General features: G+C 51.9%; 3 protein-coding genes across 3 annotated transcripts; all 3 read right to left on the minus strand.

The window, feature by feature from the left end:
- Positions 1-613: 613 nt before the first annotated feature.
- On the minus strand, positions 614-6,826 carry ENO2 (enolase 2; the record flags this gene model as incomplete). The annotated part of the gene is made up of 11 exons (XM_080348511.1): positions 614-683; positions 1,690-1,748; positions 1,886-1,994; positions 2,191-2,392; positions 2,520-2,717; positions 3,176-3,398; positions 4,024-4,157; positions 4,329-4,398; positions 5,374-5,432; positions 5,712-5,807; positions 6,742-6,826. The coding sequence occupies 11 exons, from the start codon at positions 6,824-6,826 to the stop codon at positions 614-616; spliced, it is 1,305 nt and encodes a 434-aa protein (XP_080204637.1).
- A 3,376-nt stretch (positions 6,827-10,202) lies between these two features.
- LRRC23 (leucine rich repeat containing 23) lies at positions 10,203-16,886 on the minus strand (the record flags this gene model as incomplete). Its single annotated transcript, XM_080348638.1, has 7 exons — positions 10,203-10,271; positions 11,401-11,623; positions 12,215-12,351; positions 15,219-15,349; positions 15,446-15,699; positions 16,576-16,694; positions 16,800-16,886. 7 exons carry the CDS (start codon positions 16,884-16,886, stop codon positions 10,203-10,205), a joined length of 1,020 nt encoding a protein of 339 aa, XP_080204764.1.
- Positions 16,887-21,014: 4,128 nt separating this feature from the next.
- Positions 21,015-23,875, minus strand: TPI1 (triosephosphate isomerase 1). The gene is made up of 7 exons (XM_080353556.1): positions 23,699-23,875; positions 22,767-22,890; positions 22,602-22,686; positions 22,339-22,471; positions 22,012-22,097; positions 21,770-21,857; positions 21,015-21,517 (listed from the first exon to the last, which is right to left on the minus strand). Exons 1-7 carry the CDS (start codon positions 23,808-23,810, stop codon positions 21,399-21,401), a joined length of 747 nt encoding a protein of 248 aa, XP_080209682.1. The 5' UTR covers positions 23,811-23,875; the 3' UTR covers positions 21,015-21,398.
- Between the last annotated feature and the right edge of the window lie 267 nt (positions 23,876-24,142).

The following is a 24,142-nucleotide window of genomic DNA, read 5'->3' on the forward strand; positions in this document are numbered from 1 at the left end:
GAGGAACAGCAGTGCACTTCAACGCAAAGCTGCTGGCAAGCACAGCCCAACACAGCACAGCGCAGCACTCGGGGTGGAGAGAAGGGACGCTCGGGTCCCACCAGCGCTCAGTGTAAACACGTGCCTGGGCCACAAGGACGCTGTAGGCCAGTACACATACACCTACACACATGCACAAGGAGAGCGAGCCACTGGTAACATCCAAACACAGCTACATGTGCGACACTTGTCCAAACACACCTGCTGACACACATATGTTCACCGCACATGCTTTGGCATACAAGGGAAACACACCAGGCAGCGTACTCCCTTGGTCTAACACATGAACAGAGTGGCTCAAACGTGGCCCTGCACAAAAACCAAAAGACACACAATGCCTAGATCCAGAAATGCTTATGAACTCAAAGCAAGGGACAGGATGTAGGCCTCTCTCTCATCCTTCACCTGGGTACACCTTGTCAGAGACACCTGAACTCAAGGAGGTTTGAGGTGAAAGGGAACTAGGTGGCAGAGGGGGGAGAAAGAGCAAAAAAGGAAGCAGTGGAGGGAAGAGGGCTTCAGAGTCTGTGAGGTGGGAAAGAGCAGCAGGGTGGCCGTGCCCTGGGGACAGTGTTCAAAGAACACTTGGGTTGCGGAAGTTGTGTCCAGCAAAGCGTGCTTCATCACCAAGCTCTTCCTCAATCCTGCAGGAGAGAGAGAAAGACAGCAGATGTCAGGCCCTTGTGTCCTGGTTTTGGTAAAAACAAGTTTCTCTTTCAGTGAATTTGCCTGTCAGCTAAAGCCTTCATATTAACTGCATTTTCCTGGAGAACCAGACACATGTTTTGGTAAACCTAGCAATGGAATGCAAACTTACTGATAAGCATGGATGGACATCTCGCGAGAGGGGCGATGAGAAACAAGTGACCAAGAAACTGACCAACTGTGTATAACATTCCATTCACGTGAATACGTCATATAAAAGTGGGAGATTGTGAGGATCTCGTCCCTTTTTGCCTTTTCCCTTCTGCTTATGGCCGACATTAGGAGAGGACCTTGCTAGTCGTCCCTGCGAACTGAGACCTAGTGAGAGACTGAATCCAGCTCCGGTTGGCTGCAGAGTCTAATCTAGGACTTTGGTTGCCGGCTCTGCAGTTGCTGAGACTTTCAAGATTGGTTTTGTATATTTTGTATTATTTTCTCTATTCTTATTAGTAGCATTAGTAAAACATCTTTAATTTTTTCCAACTCTCTTCTCTCTGTCCTTCTTTCCCTCCCGATCACCTGTCCTGAGTGGGAAGGGGGGAGAGGGAGGAGCGAAAGGGGGAGGTGGGGGAGGAGAGGAGGTTAACAATACATCTGCCAGGGTTTTATTGTCACCCCGCAATCTAAACCCTTGACACCTTGCCATGAGAAAGCAGCAGAGGCAGCAGGGCACCAAAGAGGCAGTGCATTGGCCAGGAACCTGACACAGGCTAGAGGAGATCTGCTCCTGCCAGCTGCCCTGCCTGTGAGGCTGCACCTTCACACCAAGGAAGAGGGAAGGAGTCTGCTCCAGAGATCTCCCGAGGATCCTACTCTCATCTCTGTACTTTGCATTTATAATGTTTCCCCCACAAGGCCCATCCACCTTTGGGCTTTCAGCTTTCCGATCCTGATTAGTCACTCCCCTGTTCTCTCTTCAGCATTCCCATCCCTTGAGACCCTTACCTCATGAGCTGGTTGTATTTAGCCAGGCGTTCAGACCTGCAGGGAGCACCCGTCTTTATCTGTAAAGCATCCCCCAAAACAAACAGTATAAGACAATGTTATGACTTGCACCAGTTTCCCATGGTGGGGCAGGGGATTCTGTCTTCACATCCCTTTGCTTTCCTCCAGGCCTGTGCATGGGCTGGGTCTCACCTACCTGCCCAGTGCACAGTCCTACAACCAGATCAGCAATGAACGTGTCTTCAGTCTCCCCAGATCGGTGGCTCACCATCACACCCCAGCCATTCTCTTGGGCCAACTTGCAGCTGCAAGGAGCAAGAAATGCCATCAGTAGCTCCCCCTCCTATAACCACCACCTCAACAGGGGGAGATCCAGACACCCTCTCCTCCCACCCTCAGCATCCTACACTCCAATAGGGACAAAAGTCTATTCATCCAATGGATAGTGTAGCACCCTGCTGCAGTTCATCACCAACCTTTCTGCAGAACAACTCAACTCACGCTTGGATGGCCTCCGTGACGGATCCAATCTGGTTGACTTTGAGCAGGAGGCAGTTGCAGGCCTTCTCTTCGACAGCTCGCTCGATGCGTTTGGGATTTGTCACTGTCAGGTCATCTCCCACTATCTGAATCCCCACATTGGCCGTGAACTTGGACCAGGCCTCCCAGTCATCTTGGTCAAAGGGATCCTCAATGGACACCACTGAAAGGACCATAGAAAAGACATGAGTCAAATCTGCCTCCCTTTCCACCCCAAAAGCACAGAAGGGATGTGCTTGTTAAGTGTGTAACACCAGTACTGATTCCCTACTGCAAGCAGAAAAGCTCACCTGGATAATCACGTACAAAGCTTTGGTAGAGGTCACCCAACTCATCTGCAGAAATGTAGCGGCTTGGGTCATCTGGAGACTTGAAGTCCAGGTCATATTTGCCATCACGGTAGAACTCGGAGGCTGCCACATCCATACCAATAACAATCTTATCTGTGTAGCCTGCCTTGTCGATAGCTTCCTTGAGGAGCTCCAGAGCTGTGAGGAAGAAAGTTGCAGACAGAAGAGTCAGCTTTGGCACAGAATTCCGACTTTCAGTGGGAACCTCCCCCAGGAAGGTCCTGAGAGCCACTGGGAGTCTGATGGTGTGATGGGAGAGGTAGAAGGGAACCCGGAGCACCACAGAAACATCCCAAGGAGCTGTGAAGGCTGTATCCAAAGGACAAGGAGGAATTAAAATACAATTCACACATCAGTGACAGGTTGGGGGAAGGCCTTGGAAAAGTCTGCACACACATGAGAGGTTTTTATGGAGAGGCTGTGAACAGATCAAGGTCACCCCAAGGAGAAAGGACTTGGAAACCATCCCCTAACACAGGAGGTCAATGACACTGAGGCATGGTATTTTGAACCGACGCTTGGGGAATGAGCTGAGTGTAGAAGGGCCCCAGTCACAGCAGTGCAGGCGGGTTACCCCATCTCTGCAGGGCTCTCACCTTCACTATTTTCCAGGATGTTGGGGGCAAAGCCTCCCTCATCACCCACATTGGTAGCGTCTTTGCCATACTTCTCCTTGATGACACTCTTGAGGTTGTGATAGACTTCAGCCCCAATGCGCATGGCATCACGGAAGCTTTCAGCTCCAACAGGCAGGATCATGAACTCCTGCATGGCCAGTTTGTTGCCTGCATGGGAACCTCCATTAATCACGTTGAAAGCCTGGAAGAGTCCATAAGAGAATCTGAGCTGAAGGAACCAGTCTTGGCACCACCTAGAGAAGGCTCCCAGAGGAGTCACCATGCCCATTCATACCACATCCCACAGGGTAATGAGTCAGATCAAAGGCACCTACAGCCTGGTGTCTCCCTTCCAACTGTGACTCTAAGCAAATGGCTGGAGTGGACTTTCCCACCTCTTTCCCTCTGAAAGGTCTCCTGAGCTGTATGTGTTTATCTGTGCTGTGTTTATCAGCAATGCTATGTCAATATCCCAGGACCTTTCTCCTTTACCCCGAGAAAATCTGAGCATTCACAACACACTTTGTGAAGGAGTTTCACAGGGCAGCTACCCCGGTGTGAAGACCCACCCATTCCCCTGTTTTGAATTGAGCCCCAGAAGGTTCACATGATGCCCTCTGGTCAACCCCCCACCACAACCTCTTCTGTATCCTCCTCAGGCTCCTCTCTTTCATATTGAAACCTCACAAATCTCAGGCCTTGGTTTGCTTCCTTGACCAGTGCAGCACGCTCAGTCCTCCATCCCTTCCTTCTCTACCTCCTAACACACCCTTTGAAGTTTATTGTGGAGTTTCTGAAGGTGGATGTCAAGGACGGGGGAGTCTTACTGGCACAGGAAGGATAAGATCAGAGTTCCCAGCTAGGTCAGCAATGTGCCGATACAGGGGGACATCCTTCTCTGCAGCTCCTGCCTTGCACACGGCCAGTGAAACTCCCAGGATAGCATTGGCACCAAACTTGGCTGTGGGCAAGACCAAGGAGGAGTTAGCCTTTGTGAGCAGCAACCTTCTGCCCACTGGGTGCCCTCGCCAGCCCAGCCTTGGGCTCACCACAGCTGACAGTGTCCCCCACTCCAGCCCTGCAGCCTCCCATACTCTTTACTTCCCAGGCCAAAAAAAGAGGAAGGAATTACATTTGTTCTCTGTGCCATCCATCTCAAGCATCAGGTTGTCTATCTTCTCTTGGTCCACAACAGAGAGGCCCTGTGAGAAAGAAATAGCTCCTGAGAAGGGGAAGCTGAGAAGAGCTATTGGCTTTGGTGTTCAAGAAAGGAGGCGTTGATGGAGCAGCTGGGGGAACATATACACACAAAGCTCTGGAAATTAGTGCTTCAGTATGTAGTCAAGTTAAGTAACCATAGCGATGTGGCTGCAGTGCATTGTAGGTGTACCAGGCTGGAGAGGGGATCAACAGCAGCCCAGGCAAAACCACACATTGCTGGGGACATAGGACTCCCTTGGGGATTTACTCAGCCCTTTGGCAGCTTCCAGGGAGTTTTGTGGTGCAGTAGCCACACAGAAGCTAGGCAGAACAATACATGCTCAACCCCAAGCAAGCAAATGTTGACTGGATTGAGCCATCTCTGGGAGTGAGGTGGAGAGTAGGATTAAGCCAAACACAGGCAGCCCTCCACCAGGCCAGGTGTTTTCCAGCAGTGGAGAGAGGTGGGTACTCAGCCTTCCCAGGCTGCTCAGCTCTCCTCAGAGCAAGATCCAGGTCTTCAGGTGTAAACAGATTGCAGCTGTGACACCACTGGTCTGCAAAAGGCTGTCCTGGGGGCGCCTGCTGAACCTTGCAGGGGTACGGTCATTGCTCATCACACTGTAAATGCTGGGTGGGACAAGCGGGTCTGAGGCCACAGACATTTGGATGATGTTCAGTGGTAGTGGAGGAGCACATCTGAAAGAGGGAGAGCACTCTACAGGCAGCATTGAGGGGACTAGTTAGGTGGTACAGATGCTGCACTGGACCAGGTAGTGTTAAATCCTTTCCGCCCAGAAAAAAGATCACTGCGGACACATACAGGCATAGAGGGCAGGAGAGGTGTGCCCAGGTTCACAGAGAGCATCACTATGTCTGTTAACCCAGTGAGATGAAGAGAGGCAGAAACAGAGATTGGGGGACAGAAATGGACCAGAGTAAGCATTGGACAAGGGAGAACAAAGAGAAATCCTTACAGAGCCCACGAGAGCAGGGGCGACAGTGCTGTTGATATGATCCACGGCCTGCAGGACCCCTAAAGAAGGGAAGAGACAGAGAAAGAGAGAGAGAGAGAGAGGGTGAGGCAAAGAGGAGAGTGGAAAGAGGGAGGGAGAGGACTGATAGACTGAGAGAGGGAGACAGTGAGGGAAGATCGAGGCCTGATCTTTCACTATATGCTAGGTCTGTGCCTCTGTGATCTCCCTGAGGGCAGTAAGACACATTCATGTCATGCCAGTGGATGAGCAGTACCCTCTGGCGGAGCCCCACACTCAGGCAACCCCAGGGACAGGGTGCGGAGCAGGCATCTCCCCACCTTTTCCAAGGAAACGTGACTTGTCGTTGTCTCGCAGCTCCAGCGCTTCATAGATACCAGTGGATGCGCCGCTGGGGACTGCTGCTCGAAACATGCCTGGGAAACAGCAAAACACCAGTGTGAGACAAAGCAGAGTGCGAAAAGGAGGGAAAGCCTTTGTACATCTGCTTCTGTCCCACTTTTGAGGCAAAGGATGTAGCAACCATTTGTGCAAATGGATGGTCCTGCTGGATGGCTGCTCTTGGCTGGTATCCTCAGAGATGGAGCAGATGGCAGAAATAAACACAGCCAGGGCTTCCACATTGGGACACCTGGATCTTAGGCACCCAGAGGTCCACATTGTTCCCAGAACTATGGATTATGGGTGGCTTCTCACCCCTCTTCCTGGTTCCAGAGGCAGCCTGACGAGCACACAACCAGTGGCTTTCCCCTCCTCAGACTGGGACAGCATTTCTGCCTCAGTGAAGAAAGAAGAGACTGATCAGATGCCTGTTCTGGCCCCTCACTGCTCCTCACCCCTCAGCCCACCTAGCTTTGGGCCCAGCACAGATGCACCTTTTCCATTTGAGACACATGTGCGTGTACATGCCTGCACAGAGATCTTGGGGACGAGCCTTCCCCTGCCTCATGAGCATGGCCATGGATGTGTTTCCAAAGTTGTATTGTGTTCCAGGAGTAAAATCATGGCTGCAGGAGGGCATCACAGGGACAGGACAAGAAGATAAATATATTTGTGTTAGCTACATTTTCCATCCTTGCCACTAGCAGGCACACTGCTCAAGTCAGATACATAGCAGCCAGCTACCTTACTGCTATTTGCCTGGCACGTGTGCTGGGTTGCTGGGCATACGCAAAAGCAGAGCCCCAAGGAGAATTTTGGTCTCTGCCCCTTCCCCTGGCTTGCTATCTGCCAGGGTTTCAGTGGAGAAGACTCTCTGTACTCTCGGCAATGCGTGCCAGGCTGCCATGCAGTGCCAGCTTAGCCAGGGTGGGCAGAACCTCCCCCCATCTCTTGTCCTCACCTACATACCTTTGTGTGTATACAGGTCCACCTCAACGGTGGGGTTCCCACGAGAGTCCAGGATCTCACGGGCATGGATCCTCTCGACTGCCATGGTGAGTCTGAGGAGAGGAAAGGAGAAGGCAGGACCAGCACATGCTCAGTTCTGAGAGACCTCAAGATGTGGTGCTCACCTATCTAATGTCTAGACAAGACACTGACAGAGAGAAGGGAGCTCAAGGAAGAGCAGCCTTAGGAACTGGAGCTAAAACTACTGTCTCAAATAAATTTAGCTGTTAAGACACAGATTGTGGGAATATACCCACATTTTGTGCAGGAACTGGTTATCTATTTGAATTTATTCCATGCCTTTGCTGCAGATAACAAACTCGGAGCTCCCTCTTCCACTGTGCCATGGCTGAGTGCTGCCCCTTCTCATGGCTCCTGATATGAGTCCAGGTGGCAGAGACATGGAGCTTGCCCCAGCACCCACCAGCAGTGGAGAGGGAAGGATCAGCTGGCACAGCCAGGAGGTGCCCCTGGCCTCAGCGCCAAGGACCAGCTGCCAGCTCCTAGCGTTTCCCTTCCCCTTGCTGAGGGAGAGGCTTGTCGGTCCCTGCTGGGGCCAGGCAGCCAGTGGCCACTGTGTCCATGCGTGGCAGACAGGGTGCCAGCTGAGCGAGCGGTGTCTGCCTGGGACAGAGCTGGGCAGGGTGTGGGGGGGGGCAACTGGCCCATGGGGACCCTCAGCCCCTCTCAGTCTGCAGCATGGGGAGCTGCCCCAGCCTGGCTCCCACAGAACCCCAGCTGCATCCCCCCAGCCTTCCTGTCACCCCTGTGAGCCACTAGGTCAGACTGTGCTGAGACGGTGGGAGCACGGAGGAGGCCAGCAGCCGGAGGAGGCCAGCAGCCCGAGAAGCCATCTTGCTGAAGGCTGTGGTGCCTCAAAGGTGGAAGAAAGGGCTCTGGAGGGCGGGGGGACTCAGCCCTGCCTGAACACCAGGCCTGGGCCCACCTCCCGACCCTTTTGCTCTGCTCCTGACATGGGGAAGTGGATGAGAGCAGGAGACATCTCTTGAATGAGGAGAGTGAAGAAACATAGCGTTTTGGTTATGCCTAGTTAAAAACAGGCTTGGGGGGTGAGGACAGCCCTTTGAAAGAGCTTGTTTTGCTGAAGTTTGCTCTCTCAGGGTGTCCAAAGTAACTCAGCCACTTTATCTCCACCTTTTTATTCCCTCAGCTGCGGTGCCAGGGAGTCACAACCCCCACAAAGAGGGAGTAGCAGCAGCAAGGGCCATGTCACCCCACACCCCTACTCCTGCCAGGTTTTCCTTCTGCAGCTCCCACAGATGATTCACTAAACCCTGAGCAGTGCTGGACCCCCATAAAACTTGGTGCAGAGGCCAGGCCCAGGGTGACCACAAAGGCCCAGGCAGAATGATGCCATAGTATCATAGAATGTCCTGAGTTGGAAGGGACTCACAAGGATCACCAAGTCCAGCTCCTGTCCCTGCACAGGACAACCCCACAGTTCACACCATGTGTCTGAGGGCGTTGTCCAGTCTCTTCTTGAACTCTGTCAGGCTTGGGGCCGTGACACCTCCCTGGGGAGCCTGTTCCAGTGCTCCACCAACCTCCAGGGGAAGAACCTTCTCCTAATGTCCAACCTAACCTCTCCTGGCACATCTTCCTGTCATTCCCTTGGGTTCTGTCACTGGTCACCAGAGAGAAGAGACCAGCGCCTGCGCCTTCTCCTCCCCTTGTTAGGAAGCTGTAGCCCCATGAGGTCTCCCCTCAGTCTCCTCCAAGCTTAACAAACCAAGTGACTTTAGCTGCTACTCATACGGCTTCAGCTCCAAACCCTTCACCAACTTTGTGTGCGAACATGTGAACCATGGTGTGTGTGTGCACCTGGCAGGCTTACAGCCAGCACAGGAGCTCAGCACGGGGTGGACAGGTGTGCATTGGGGGGTGCTGCAAACATTACAGCACTGAGAGGAGCTTAGAAGTAGGCTGGGGGAAGAGCAGAATTAAGTCTCAACGGCATTGCCTGGGTTGGGTGGAAATCACACGGGTGTGAGGAAATCATGCTGCTCTGAATTTCCAGCAAGAGCTTCCCATACTGGGGAATTTCAGTTAGTGACATGAGGGCTCTCTGGAGCCTGCGCAGGTCCCTCCATCCTGTCCATCTGGGTTGGGATCCCCCATCAGCTGCTTTGGCAGCACTCCTCACACCATCTGGCACACGCCACGGGAACTTCCTCCAGAGCCGTGCTGGCACAGCTGCGAGCTTCCTTTGCAGCAGTGCCTTGGTGATGCCCCACTAGCCTCCACAGAGGAGAGAGGAACAGGACTCCCTTAAAGTGATCTTTGACAGCAAGACCTGTGCCAGATGCAGTGCCTCTCTGCTTATGTGGTCGTGTTGCCCGTGGTCACGTTCTTCTGCCCTCCCTGTTGGGGCCAGCTCTGAGGAAGCCAAATTAGAAGCCCAAACCCAGCCTTGCCTGCCCTGTGCCATTGCTCACTTAATCTCTTCTCCCTACGCCTTTCTGCACTTCTGTTGCTCCCTCTTGTCCCCTGGCATTTGATATCCTTTGAACAGTACAAAGAACCACCCTGAAATCCCTGGCATCATCTGCACTGTCCTGAAAGGAGGTCAAAGACAGATAAGCTGGGATAAGAGATTGGGACAGCGCCATAGCCAGGAGCCCATAGATCAGAGTGAAGAGAAGAGAGAAGCCAAGCTGGAGGCTGGGCAGGGCACCCCAGGAGATGGGCAGTGCTGCAGTGCCTTCCTGTGGGCACTGCTCTGTGGCACTGCATGTCGCCAGGGCACCATCTTGCTGGAGTTGGTGCTGCAGAAATTCCCACTCCCTGCTCCACAGGCCAGCATGGTGAAGACCTTTCCCCCAAGCCACCACCACCAGCCCCGTGTGCTGCTGCGATTCCCCCGGGCTGGGCACTGCTCCCAGGAAGCCCGCACTGCTGCAGTGTCGTGGCTGATGCAGCTATTGCTCGCTTGACTGTCACCTCCTCTCCCTGCTGCCCCCCCCCGCCGTGTGGTGTGGGGCTATGCAGATAAGCAAACATCACCCTCCCCGCTCCGCTCCCTGGGACACGGCTGAGCGCTTGTGTTGATGTCAACAATTTGGGAGGCTCGGGGGAGGGGGGCTGGTCTGCTCTGAGGCTGGGTCCTTTGCCCAGCAGTGCCCAAATTGAGCCTTGCCTCCTCCCCACTGCCACCCTCCTCCCGCAGGTAAAGCTCCATCCCGCAGCACCTCCCGGCAATGCCCTTGGGAGCAGCACCACCTATCTTTGTAGGTTGCCCACCTCCTGTAGTTCCCTAGGTTCACATCTGAAATTATGCTTGCCAGGGGGGGTAGGGAAGGAAGGAGTACCTGAAATTAAAATATGAAAGAAAAGTGAGAAGGGTGGGGGTGAAGTGAAGGAGGTGGGAGGAGCAGAAGGAGGAAGTGAGGGGAGTTTAGTCGTTAATGCCGCTCATCGTGGACCTTCTCCGCAGGGACCCCAAAGTGCGTGTGAGGTTTGGAGGGCACAGGCTGGGGAGCAGAAACACGCATGCAGTGAGGGGGTGCTGGCCGTGGGGAGACACTTACCTTCCTAGGGCAGGGGTGAACGCGAGATTGAGAAAGTGCTGGTAGAAAGGAGGACGAAGCTGAGGAGGGATGCAGGACCTCAAGGGGAGATGATGTGTCCTCTAAGCCGACAGCGGCGGCAGCAGGAGGATGGAGACTCCCCTGATAGGGCCGGGACAGCAGCATGTGACCCAGAGCTGCGATGAGTCAGGATTTAGCAAAGCTTTGCAAACAGCACGTAGAGGATGGAGAGAGAAATAGAGAGAGAGAGAGAGAGAGGGAGGGAGAGGGAGAGAGAGAGAGAGGGAGAGAGAGAGAGAGAGAGAGAGAGGGAGACAGAGACAGAGCCAAGCAGGGGACAGACATAGACATAGACAGACGAGGGTGAGAGAGCCAGGGAATAGGAGTGGGTGTGCAGGATAAACAATTCCAGTCACTCTAGGCTCATTAATTATTTTTATTCTAATCAGAAAATCTTGTTGCATTTTGGGGAGCCATAAATTGAACCACAGAACCTGTAACTCTCCCCTTTCCCCTTTTCCCTCTTGGGCCTACTGATAATAGAGCATATGAGCGCAGTGACTGCAGAAACACTGCAGTACCCCAAAGCAGCTTACATGATCAGGGTGGGTATCCCTCCTCATTTTTTCATGGGCAAAAGGAGGTGAAGGTAGCTCTGGTACATACAGATCTCACTTTCCCAGCTGCACGTGTCGGGGAGGGCATCTTCAAATCTTGAATGGCTCTGGGAACAGGTGTTAAAGACAGGGGTCACCCTGCCACATTACTCTGAAGAGATCATTCAGTTTCCTGAAGAAGGAAAGAAGAAGTTTAATGACTCCATGCTCAACTTCTTTTTCACTTTCACTGTTCACTTCTGCTAGTGGGGTTGGGAATGGCCATGGGGCTGCGATGCTGGCCATTACCATCAGGTTGCGAAGCCCAGCCTCTGTTTTAGGGTCTTCCGCCCTTGGGACTGACCTCCCTAAGCCTTCTCTTCATGTAATATAGTGGAAGAGAGGCTTGATCAGCATATTTGATCCTCTCTCTTTCCCTTCACTTCCTTTTCTTCCCTGCGCCATGCTGTTCTCACCTTTTCTTCTTCCCGCCTTTTCTGACGGATTTCGTTCGCATCTGCCCACTCATCTTCCTCAACTAATTCCTTGTCAAGGCGTTGCAGGTGTGGCAGCAGGACCAGGACCTCCAGCCGGTAACTAGACTCATCAGAACATGGATTATCCAACAGCACCAGTGCCTGCAGCATGGGGAGGACCTGAAGTTTTTCCACCTCCTGAAGGTTACTGATCCCATTGTTTCTGAAGAAGAGGAAACAGAAAGCAGGGCAAAGAAATGCATGCAAGTAATGAGATCCCTTTGGAACAGTAAGCTGACAAGACAGACAAAGCAAAACTTAGCAGCAAGATAGACTATAGACAAGTCTTTATCACAAGTCTGTACTTCTAAGGTCCAGATCCATCTGCAGCTCCCCAGACTGAGGGTCAAAAAGGACATTTCCTCTGGATTTCTCTGTGCTCAAATAGTCCGTTGAATCATGTGGTATCTCCATCACCTTGTATGACAAATGCTGAGAAGAGCCCTTTTGGTTGTGTCCAGGACACAGAGAACACACTTAAGTGATCCAAAGGAGCTAAGTCAAGGAATAAAAAGTATGAGATGGGATTTGAGAGTGACTGGAGAGACAGATCTTCTCTGAGAAGCCCAGAAAAGGCCCTGGCTGTTATACTCCTGGACAGCTGAGTGCTGAACACCAGTTAAGGACGGTAAAGGTCAACCTATCCCCATCAGATCTTCAACTTCCAAAGAAACCAGAAAATCCTAAAGATCTAAACAGGAGCACAGCCTGGTGAATGGGTCTCTGGTCCAAACACAGAGCAAGGAGGACCCACCTTAGATTGAGGTACTGCAGACACTTCATGCTACTACAGAATCCATCCAGGGTCTCAAGCTTGTTGTCACGCAGGTGCAGAGTTGTCAGCTGTTCCAGCCCCTCAAGGCCCTCAAGTTTTTGAATGGTGTTCTGGGCCTGAGCACCAGGGAGGCAGGGAGATGGAAAAAAGGGACACACAGAAAAGAGAACAGCAGTTATTTGTGGCCTCTAAAGCTCTTTCTACCCTTCAGATTCCCTACCACTCATAACATGGTCCTCTCAGTCACATAGTCCATGTGGTCCAGGAATCTTCCAGTGTCAGCTGGTAATCTTGCAGGGGAAATTTACTACCAAGAAGTCTCCTCTTCTACTCCTCTAGAAGCAGCCTGCATGTTCCTGAGAGAGGTTGCAGGGGCAGGGGTTGTTGATTAGTTTAATTTTAAGCTTCTCCAGGTATAATTGTTGTTATCCATCCATAGGGTGCACATTCTTGCAACAAATCTGTCAGTCTTAGAGTAGGAAGTTTGAAATTTCCCCATCACTGAATTTCATTCACTTCACTTCACTTCACTTCACTTCACTTCGCTTCACTTCACTTCACTTCACTTCACTGTGATATGAATTACAAAATGGGGAAATATGAAGTTCTGAATTTCAGCAACAGTTTCACAGGAGGATTTTGGCTGGAAAAGACCACTAGAGGTATTCTGCCCAATGTTGGGCTCACTGCAGTGCCAGCACCACCTCTAGATCAGGCTGCTCACTGCCTTGTGCAGCCAAGTTTGGAACACCCCTGGTAACTACAACCTCCCTGCCACATTTTGCAGCCGGGAGCTGCACAGAGCTTGTGATTGTGGCTCAGGGCCGCAGTCTTTAAGGATGCAGCAATCTGCATGGGAAATGGGGAGAAAAGTGCTGTTCTGCTCCCTCTTCTTGTCGATACCTAGGCAGTGGTGTGGCCAGTGCCTCAGACCCATAAAAGGGTCACAGGCTGAACTGGTGGGATAGCAGAAGAGTTTAGGACAGGGACACTCAGGAGAAGGATACTTTGTAGAAAAGGAGAACTCTAATGGAAACTGGACAAGGAAAAGTCTGGACCAGATAGCTCGAGTAAAGAGGGCAACACAAGGACAAAAAGAGGAAAGCTGGAGATTTAGTGAAGGTCGTGTGAACAGATTTAACAACCAGGAAAGATTATTAAATTGTACTTCAAAGGAAATCAGGAGCTGGTGTGGGAAATAGGGTGGGGATCTCAGAGACCTTCACTTTACAGTCTTTACAGTCTGTAAAGTGAAGAGGAATCTCCCATCACTCTCATTTTCTTCATGACTTCAGTGTGAATAGTTTTAACAGCTCTGGCCCTGCAAGCACTAAGAGAACAATGCAAAATTCTTTTTTTTTTTTTCAGGTTGTTTGTTTGTTTTTCTCCTAAATGAAAGAACATTCTGTATGATGTATCTCCTTTAATTAAACGCTCACATCGTCATTTTATCTTAGATACCAGTACTTCACATAGATGTGATGCCACCATTTCTTATGGAAAGCTACTATAATATGTTGCCCATTATGCCCTCTCCCTTTTCTGCATACCTGGCCTTGCTCTAATAAGCCTTTGTCACCACTGCTGCACATCGACCAGGAACTAACACAGCCCTACTGACAGCAGTGATTCTCAAACCAATATATGTACCTCATGGTATGCAGCCAGCTAGCAGTTTTCCTGCTAGTGGATTTAGCTTTTTTAATGCTAAATTTCATCTGCAGCTATGTCATATATTAACCAAATTTGATTCAGTTCCTTTAAACTGAAGTCTTTGTCCTCAACCCTGTCCTTGAAGCATGAGCTTCATATACCCATAGCTCAAGCAATTCCAAAATCCTTATACAGAAAGCAAAGCAGTACTGAAAAAAGGTCACCCTCCACAATTATTTACTGAGCAGGTGGACATGAGAGACAAACTCAAGCCCCATTTTTGAGATACGAGTCAATTGTTCTAGTCTTAATAAACATGTCTTGCAACCTGCCCACTTCATATGAGGAGCTCAGAAATTCCAAAATCGTGCCAGGAATCTTTTTTAGATACAGGTGAAGTGTTTGCTTCTCTCCAATCATTCAGTAAAGTAACTAGTTTTACTTTGAAATTCTGTACTATATTTAGTGACTTCATCCTTTCTTCCAGTACCTCTAGCCCTAAAATCTCAGTTTTCTACCAGAAAATTGCAGGCAATTTCAGCAAGAAATCTCCTCAGTGTTTTCTGCAAGGGAGTCTTGATGAAAAGAAACCATATAGCTTTTTGAAGCCTTTATCATCTTTAATTACTTTTTAAGAGTTGGTGAATCAGCACACCTATCCAGACTTCGCAAGCTGCAGTGCAGTGTGATGCATGGGACTAAGCCACACATACTTTCTTTACTTGCATCTCTAGGAGTAAATGTTTCCTGAAGCAATTGTTTATGTTATTAGGAAATTGCTTCTCCTATCTTAGTTTCACTGTGATGTTCAATAGGTTTCTTTTTTTGGTAGCTGAAGGTGTGAATCATATAATTGTGCCATTTTTAAACCAGTATTTGTTTAGGCCCATCAGAGAGGAGAAAGAGGCATCACCTTCCTCTCTCAGCCAGAGCAAACCTGTTGGTTTCCCCACTGATCTTTGGAGTTCCCAGGACACACAGAATACAGGCTTGCCTGACACCACCAGAAGAGCGTCCCACAGGAGAGGAAGAACCTGGTGCACTGAACGCTGCCAACTCGCCCGCTCTCTGCAGAGCAGTTGCTGGTCAGTGGCTACTGCATGTGCACTATCTGGGCAGACAGTATAGAAGGAGCTACCCCAAATAAGTTATTTTGTCCCCTTATCTCTCTGAAATCTGCCCCTCTCTAGGACTAAGAAGGTTGAACTGAATGGGCTAGCATGAAGATTATGCTGCTTTGATGGAGACAGCATCTCCTTTCCACCAATGACTGAAGGTGCCAGGCTCTGCAGCAGCTCTGTCCCACTTCCCAAACTGGCTGATCCCTTACCAGGTAGAGGCTCTTGAGTTTGGGAAGATTGAGCCCTGCTGTGCTCTCTAGCTTGTTTCCTCGCAGCTCCAGGATTTGCAGGCTGAACAACTGGCCGTGACCCAGGCCCAGCGCTGTCTGGATTTTATTTCCTGAGTGCCAGAGTAGGAAGAAACAACACGACAGTTAATCCCACCCAAAGAGAGTGTCATTCGTGCACAAGAACGAAGAGAGGTGGTCTGTATCACCTTTCAGGCTGAGGTTGACTAAGCGGGGGTGAGTAATGCCCTCTATAGCCTTGATGTGGTTGTGAGCAAAGCTGATGACCTGGAGGTAGGGCAGCTCCTGCATGCAGGCACCGGTAAGCAGATTCCCATCCACCTTCAGCCAAAGCAGGTGGGTTAGGCTGTTCAATGGAGACAAATCTTGCAGCTTGTTGTCTGACAAATCCACATACCGCAGATGAATGAAGCATTTGAGGAGGCTGATGTCTGTCAAGTCCCTGTGGGAGGGAGGATGTGAATAAAACATCTCTCTTATTTCCCCCTGCTACTGGCTTTCAGTTTGCTCCTCACTACTGCTGGAGGGAGCGCACTCTCCTCTCCCACTTTGCTACTGTCCTAGGAAGCCTTGCTGGAGAAAAGGAGGGAAAAGACAGGCAATAGGGACAGGCCAAAGTGTGTGTAAACAAGGACAAATGTTAAGATTGGACCTGCTTTCCTCGCACAGGAAGTACTTCTTCCCATTGAATTATAGCTGTCAGGGGAGGGTAAAACCAGAGCGGAAAAGAGGGTAAGTTTTGAGCACAGGTCTGCTAGACAGTAGTGCCAACACCAAGGACTGCGTGAAAGGACTTTCCTAGTGGGAAAAAGCTGGTTAAGATACCTATGAGGCTACTGAAAGACACGGTCTTACTGAGGACTCTTAATCTAGGGTTTATGTGGGTGGACTGATGTGGTTGAGGCTCCAAACTGCCCCTAGGCCATTGTGGCACTGTATTTACAAGTGCATACCTTAAAGGTTAGCAGTTAACAGGAGAGATGCTTAATGGCTATTTCTGAAAGTGATTGTGGGGAGGTCACCCTGTTCAGGTCCCCCTAGGAGGCCACAGTCCAGGGGGACGGACAGTCTAGGGGGACAACTGATGTTGTCACCAGTGTGTCTGGCTATGGTGAAGGCAGTCCCTGGCTCAGGGCTGAGCATGGACAAGCTATGGTGAGGCACAGACTGGAAGCCAGACAGCCAGAGAACATGGCCTGGAAATGCTCCTATCCCACATGGCTGGTCACTGGTGGCCTTACAGCACAGTTGCCCCATGGCCACATAGATGCCCAGAGAGGAGGATGCCTTCTCCTGGGGCAGCTGTTGTAACACTCACTTGCTTTTGGCTTCAAATTTCACATAGGCGTGGGCCAGGCCATTGTCAGTCTTGGAGAGGAGGGACAGGCCCTCCTTCAGGACCTCTTCTGTCAGGGGACACGGGTCCGGGGTTGGCACCTGGGAGCGAAGGACAGAGCAGAATGCCAGCGCTGGCCTGACCACAGCCAGAGGGTGCTGAGGCCCCTTCCTCACCTGTTCTTCCTCCTCTTGCTTCGGCAGCACCTCCTCCTCCTCCTCTTCCTGAGGGGTGTACTCCTTCCCCTCTTCCTGAAGGGTGTACTCCTCCTCCTCTAGCTCCTCGTCCTCCATCCTCACAGGCCCCGCTGCGGGAGATCCCTCAGGCCCGCCGGCGGCCGCTGCCCGGGCCCGCGGCGCCCCGCTGCCATGGAAACCAAGGGCAGGCGGATCCCGGCGCTGCTGCCATAGCAACCGTGCTGAGCGACAGCGGTGGGGCGGGGTGGGGACTTGCGGCTTCCCGGCCCTGCTCGGCGCTGCAGGCACCTTCTGCCTCAGGCTTCGTCTTCTGCGCTTTCCTAAAAACACCCAATTTCTCGCCGGGGTTATCCTTGCCCTCCCGGCCTATGGACCTTTCTGCTGCCTCAAGTGGGGCAAATGAGAAACCCCAAGTCTCGTCAGCTCTGGGTAAACCGCCCCCAAAATGAGACTTCTTGTATTCCACATGCACTATTCCGCTTAGAGCATCCCGCAGCTAGCGCTGGATTTCCTGCAGCAATGTGGGCGCTGCTGATTTGCTGTTCACCACCCATCCAAGCTCCCTGCGGTTTCTTTTTTCATCATCCTGCTGGCAATACCCCTCCCATCTGACTGCTGGTGCTATCTTGCGGCTCTCACTGCCATGGCGTGTCATTTGTCATAAATTCCACACGGAAATCTCGAAGCATATCTCTCCTTCGTCAGAAGGACTGTGTGATTTACTCGACCTTCCCAAGTGCTCCCAGTCATTCTTAGCTGAGTAACATCTGCAATTATTAGGACCATATCCAGAGAACTAAAGAATAATTTTGGTGGGAAGGGACCACTGGAGGTCATCCTGTCCACCCCTCAGGCTCAAAACAGACCCAGCTTTGAAGTTGTGCTGGGCTGCGCAGGGTGGTGGTCACCCAGGTGGTGAGTAGTTCTGAGGAAAGACATTCCACTGGTAAATGTTTAATTATTATGTCGAGCAGAATTAGGCTGGGTCTTGGTGTGAAACCTCCCATGATATGATCTCCCGGATGCCAGGAAGTAGCTTTTGGGGTACAGTGTTCTGTCCTGACCCACTGCAGATGACGCTGCTTCAGCCCTCTCCTCCAGCCTGGGAAGCAGGGGTGGCTGAGGCTGACAGTGCCCAGCAGCTGCCACCCGTGCCTGCTCAGCTTTCGCACCTGTGGGCGGGTGGGTGGCTGTGCCCCCATGTGCTGCCAAGCAGAGACAAGTGTTTACCAGCCGGGAGTGCTGCTTGGAGCTGATGGCCGCCAGTGTTTTGTGGTTAGTGCCAAAGTCCAAGGCCCTGCTCCCCTCCCCTCCCGTGCACTTTGGTCCTTTGCAGCCCCCACGCAATGTCAGTATTAGATAAACTGGTCCAAGCTGAGTTGGACACACAACTGTCAGACGTGAGTCTCTTGTTCTCATAGCATGCATGCCAGCTGTCACCCACTTCTGCAGAGCACTCTTCTGTGCTCAGGGCTGCATGGCAAGATGCTGCCATGTTGACTGCCTTTACTCCCCCAGTGCTGGTCTCTTCTCATGTGCTGCACTTGCCCCATCTAACTTCACTCCCTGGTAACTAACCTGGATATGATGTGCTTTTCAACTACATTCACTGAAACAAACAAACAAAACCAAAAACCCCAAACCAAAACACCTCTACCCAGAAAGCAGTCCAGCTCCTCTTGCCGTTGCTTTCCAAGGCTCTAAGGAGCCCTTCAGTAAATCAGTGCTGGATGAAAAGTGACAGCCTGCTTTTCTTCCCATCACTCGTCCCTTTATTTGAAGAACAGACTGGTACAAGTCATATGTGCCTCTATGCATATGGTTTACGTGGTCTTACAACAGAAACATATGTCTCAATTAGCTTGTTTCTAGATGACCAAAGAACTTACAAGAAACAAGAGAAATTATACAAAGAAACACAAGTCTTTAAAAGAGAGAAATTTCCTTTAAGTTACACATATAAAAACAAGACTCCAAACGTAACTACACTGGTCATTAAAGGGGTTGTGTGACAAAGGCTTGTCTGCACACCCACAAAGGAAAACAGGGGAAAACAGCAGGAGGGGGAACCCCATCAGCACCCTGCCCGGCTGCTCCCAGGACCATCCCAGCAGCCATCAGCCCCCCAAAGGCCCATCTCCACATGCCCAGAGGAGCACAGGCGCACCAAGGCAGGCAGGAACCCAAATTAAAGACTCAAAGGAAGGGACACTCTGTCTGGGCACCTCCCAGGAGGCCCTCAGTCCTGGAGCACCTTTAGGGCTGGTCATTGCACTCAGGGCTGTGAAACAGGGGATGCAGAGGAAGTTTGGGGATTGCAGAAGACTCACTAGGGGTTGTTCAAGGAGGAACCAAAGGCAGGAAAGGGAGCAATCATGGTGATTTGTGGAGGAACCAGCATGTAAAAACAAAGAAGGATATGGGAATAAAAGGGGCCAGTCACATGTAAATGGTCTGTGATTGTTTCTCTGGCCATGCTCTGTGCCTGATCAGAGCAGCCTATCCCTTCTCCTCATGAAACACTTTCCCCTAGGTGAGGGACTCTCATTAGTACATGCAGGGATGTGGGGTGTCTGGGTGCCATCACCTGAGACTCATGCCCACAGGGCAGCACCTGGCATGGGCACAGGCAAGTGTGTGAGCAGCAGCAAGGGGGAAGCTGGACCAGCTGGTAATAGGGCCTGGGAGGGAGCTGTAAGGTAAGAGATGGCTGCTGGGGGAGTCCTGGCAGCTGCTGAAGAGGCTGGGGGTCCTGTGGCTCCCTGGGTGGGCAGAGCACCACAAGGAAGTTGGCTACTAGGAAGCCAGTGGGACTGGAGAGACTGGGATTGAGGGGCAGATTCTGGGCAAACTGACTGGACCCAGTTGCTAGAGTGAGCCACATTGTACATTTGAGTACATATAAATATATATATAAATATACACATATATATATACACACACATATATGTGTGCTCACTAGCACATCTCCATCTTGCTCAGCCAGAGGGATGGTGTGGGATGAGGCTACTGGTACTGTGTTCAGGGAAATGGTCTGTGTGTCAGGCCACGTTACCTATGTATGTGTGTGTGTGTGCCAGCCTGGCTGCTGGTTGGGGCTGAGTACATGGAGCTGCAGCAGCCTCTCTTGGGCTGTCACATCCAGCACAATGCATTTTTCCCAACAGCAATCTGTTTAAGATTCCAACCACTACAATTTACAGTATCTGGCAGTATTTCCACTCCAGCGAGCTGTGGTCCTGCCAGAAAGCAGACAAAAGGAAGAAAAAACAAGGTCTGGCATTCCTGCTGATGCAGAAATTATTTTCCATGAGTTTATTTCTCATTAAAAAGAACCCTTTTATGCTTCTGCATTCTCCTCAAAGCAGCAAGATCAATGCCCAGCTCCCATCTGTTTTTTCCTATGTAGGTCACTCTCCTGGGCGATTGCCTAGCTCTGTGGGCAGGGCTGGGCAGGAGCCGGAACAGTGGAGCTGCAGCATGTGGCTGATTCCCGTGAGCAGTGTCTGTGAGACACTTCTTGTGTCTGCCCTATACCAGAGCACTACCCACACACATAGTGCCTCACAGCTAAGCTCCTCCTTCAGAGGCACTTCCTTTTTTATCACCCTTAGTACCACCTACAAATCTCCTAGCTGGTGCAGCAGCTGCCAAGTAACATCTAGCCTTGATTTCTCACCCATCAGCATACAGCTGGCAGTGAGCACAGCCTCAGCACACAGCCTAAAAACCTTCTCCGCTCCACACTTAATGAGCAGCAACTACCAGTCCTTGCAGGCAAAGGGAGGGGGGATGAGCACGTTACTGAGCCTGCCTGGAAAGGTCAGTTCACTAGTGGGACAGCCAGATGCTCCAGTAGCTACTGGAACAGAGATGCACACCAATTACTATGGGCCCAAAGAGGATTTGGAGCAGGAGAGAAGACCCTCAGGGCATGGTGCAGGTGACACCTATGATAGCAAGATACAGGTTGAGCCTGTGCAGTGCCTACTGGGGCAACGGTGGGCCCTCAAAACAAACAAACAAACAAACAAACACACCACCACAACATAAAAGCCACACTACCCTCTCTGCAACCAGCTGCCTCCAGAAGTAGTAAATTCTATAACACTGCTTGTCTCCAGCTGCTTCTGAATAAGATCCAGGACGCACCTTTGCTTTTTGTTTTCATTTATTGTTCAGTACAGGACACAGGTGAGGTAAGACATCTCACAAGGGTCTAAGCTGACAGGCTCCTTGCTGATGGAGCTGAAGGATGCAAGAGACTGTAGTTCCTTTTTCCTTCCCCCAGCACCAGTGGCCCTCTCTCCCCACAACACTGCAGAGAAAGGGGAGGGCACTGGCCAGGTTGACTGTGGGCTCTTACAGGTCAACAGGCAACTGAGGATTTTGCTAATTCAGAGAGGAGGCTGTCAAGGCTCTGCTGAGACAGGCTCCCACTTAACAGGACTCCAACATGGTGGTGGGGGTTAGCAGCACAGCTAGAATAATGACTGTGGAGGAGGAAAGCCTCAGGAGGACTCTGTACTGAGACATGTGCAATGAAAGGTCCCTTCTTGCTTCCATTTCTTGCTCTGAACCACAAGGGACTGCTTCTCACAGGCTGCTTCAGTGTTTGGCATTGATAATATCCACAAACTCTGGCTTGAGAGAAGCTCCACCAACAAGGAAGCCATCCACATCATGCTGAGAGGCCAGCTCCTTACAGTTGCTGCCAGTGACTGAACCTAGAGAGGGAACAGTATTTTAAGGTCAGATGTGGCCAGGTCTAGAAAAACGGGGCTTGGGCACAAAGGCAAGACTAGCTACATTTTACTCTGCAGACAGTAAAACTGTCTCCCATTTACTGAAACAAGCTAGTAGGTAGTTCTTCATGCTCTGACAACTGCAAGTTTCCTCATCAGCAGAGCATGTTGTACAGCTGTAGCAAGAGAAACCAAGCACTCCCTGCACTGGAAGGTGGAGTCAGAATTATTTACCTCCATAGATGATCCTAGTTGACTGAGCAACAGCATCAGACACATGGCTCTTCAGCCACCCCCTCAGCTTCTCATGGACTTCCTGAGCCTGCAACAGAACAGAAGGAGTCCCACTGAGGGCTGAGCAACACATGTATACCATTTCCTTTCAGATCTTTAGTCTTTAGAGAGAATTTACAATAAGGTCTCAAGTGGGAAGGGTCAGTAGGTCATTTAATCAGCCACCACTCCCCCACTCATACCTGTTGGGGAGTTGCAGTTTTACCAGTTCCAATAGCCCAAACTGGCTCATAGGCAAGAACCACTTTACTCCAGTCCTTCACATTATCTGGGGAGGAGGGAGAAGGAATAGATAAGCACAGTATCCCATGCTGGGAAGGGTAGAGATGCAAAGCTTTCTAGAATATGCAGGCCTTTTATTAACATTATCATTTTAATATTATGAGCGAGAATTTGCTGCAACATATCTGCAAGCCTTCCAGGAAGGCCAGGATGATTATTAATGGTGATTTCTTCCTGAATGTCCAAAGCCAGAGAAAAATGCCTGTTTGCCTGTTTTCTTCCCTTACCAGCAATGGCCTTGGTCTGTTCAAAAACCACCTTCTCAGTTATGCCAGCTTCTCTCTCATCCAGCTTCTCTCCAATGCAGGCAATGACTCCAAGGCCCTCAGCTAGAGCATGAGCCACCTTCTGCCCAATCAACTGGAAATTGAAAAGAAACAAGGCAACCAATAGTCAGATCTACTCCTGTAATCATATTTTAACTTCTGCCCCCTACAGCCTTCGCAGGCACAGCTGAGCTGGACCATCTGTCTATCCTGGGGTCACTCACCTCATCAGACTCTCCAAAAACATGCCTTCGCTCAGAGTGGCCCAGGATCACCCACGTGGCTCCAATATCTTTGATCATTGCTGGGCTGTGGAGAAAGGAGATGACTCAGACCTCTGGAGGAAATTCATGTCCCATAGGCACCCAGGCTTTACTCTGTGAGCTCACCTGATCTCTCCTGTGAAAGCACCCTTCGGTACCTTGTAACAGTTCTGTGCTGCAACTCCGATCTTCGCATCAAGCTTCTGACGGGCAAAGTCAAGGTAGATAGAGGGGGCTCCACAAACAACCTCTGGAAGACAGAGAAAGTGGTTACCCATGAGACAGGTAAAGGGCAGAAACTGTACCCAGCCACTGACCCCAGATCCCAGCTCCAAGAGATCATCCCTCTCTCCCAGCCCCGACTCCTAAGAAGGCTCAACCTGCTCATCATCGCTGACATTTCAGGGACCCTCTGCAGCAGGAACAGCCCTGCTATCCGATAACTCGACAGCAGGGATGAAGACCTTTCGAGTGGGCAGGCAGGTGATATCAGGTCAACAGCCAGGCCCCTAAGTCAGTTCACACAGGTCCCTTGGAAAGGGCCCAGCTGAGAAACAGGGCAAGAATCCCACCCTAGTGCCCGCGCCTGGCTGAACCGGGGGAAGAGGGCAGCATCGGGTTACGCCCGGGGTTGTAACTGGGTACGGCAGCGGGGCAGGGGGCATGGTCTCGAGGTCCGCCCCGACAGTGCAGCCCCAAGCGACCTCGGCTGAAACACGGAGGCCGCGGCCGTGAGACGGGACGGGACCAGGAGCACGCGGGGTGGTGGCGAGGCCAGGGAGAGGCCCATGGCCGCCCCCACCTCCTCCTCCCGGGGCCCCGCCGCCCGGGGGTGCAGCCGGAGGCGCCCCAGGGGGAGCCGCACGTGTCTGCCGGGCCCGCAGCCCGGATCCGGTTTCGCAGGTATATTTAGCCCCACCGCTGGGTTATATTTAGACCCCGCCGCCCTCTGACATTTGCCGCTCCCCCGCCCGGGCCCGGGCGCCCGGCCCCACCAGGCCGCCGCCGGGCCCCGAGCCGCCGCGCGGGACGTGCGCTACGTGCGGCCGCGCCCTCACCGGTGTCGGCGGAGAGCTTGGCGCCGTTCAGCGTGTGGATGAGCTCGCCTAGACTCTTCTTGTCACCGTTCATCTTCCAGTTGCCCCCCACGAAGAACTTCCTGGGCGCCATGGCGAGAGCGGGCAGCAGCCGGTACCGGAGGAGACGCGAAGGTCAGCAGCAGCAACGCGGACGCCGGCGCCTGGTTTTATCATCCGCTGGCGCCCAGACCCCGCCCTTTCCCATCACCACGCCCCCTCCGCTGGCCCCGCCCCGCGCCCGCCGCTCAGCTCCGCGCCACCGGGCCGGCACCCGCACTGGCTCCCGGGGGCTCCTGGGTGTGCGCCGCCGAGAGTGCAGGGAGCCCGGGGTGGGGCAGGGGCCTCTGCCGCACCATCAGTGCCGACACTCCGCACCCACTCGTGTTTCAGCGCCGGAGGGGCCCCGGTAATACAGAGAGCAGG

This window comes from Nesoenas mayeri, assembly GCF_963082525.1.
Source record: "Nesoenas mayeri genome assembly, chromosome: 1".
Lineage (NCBI taxonomy): Eukaryota > Metazoa > Chordata > Aves > Columbiformes > Columbidae > Nesoenas > Nesoenas mayeri.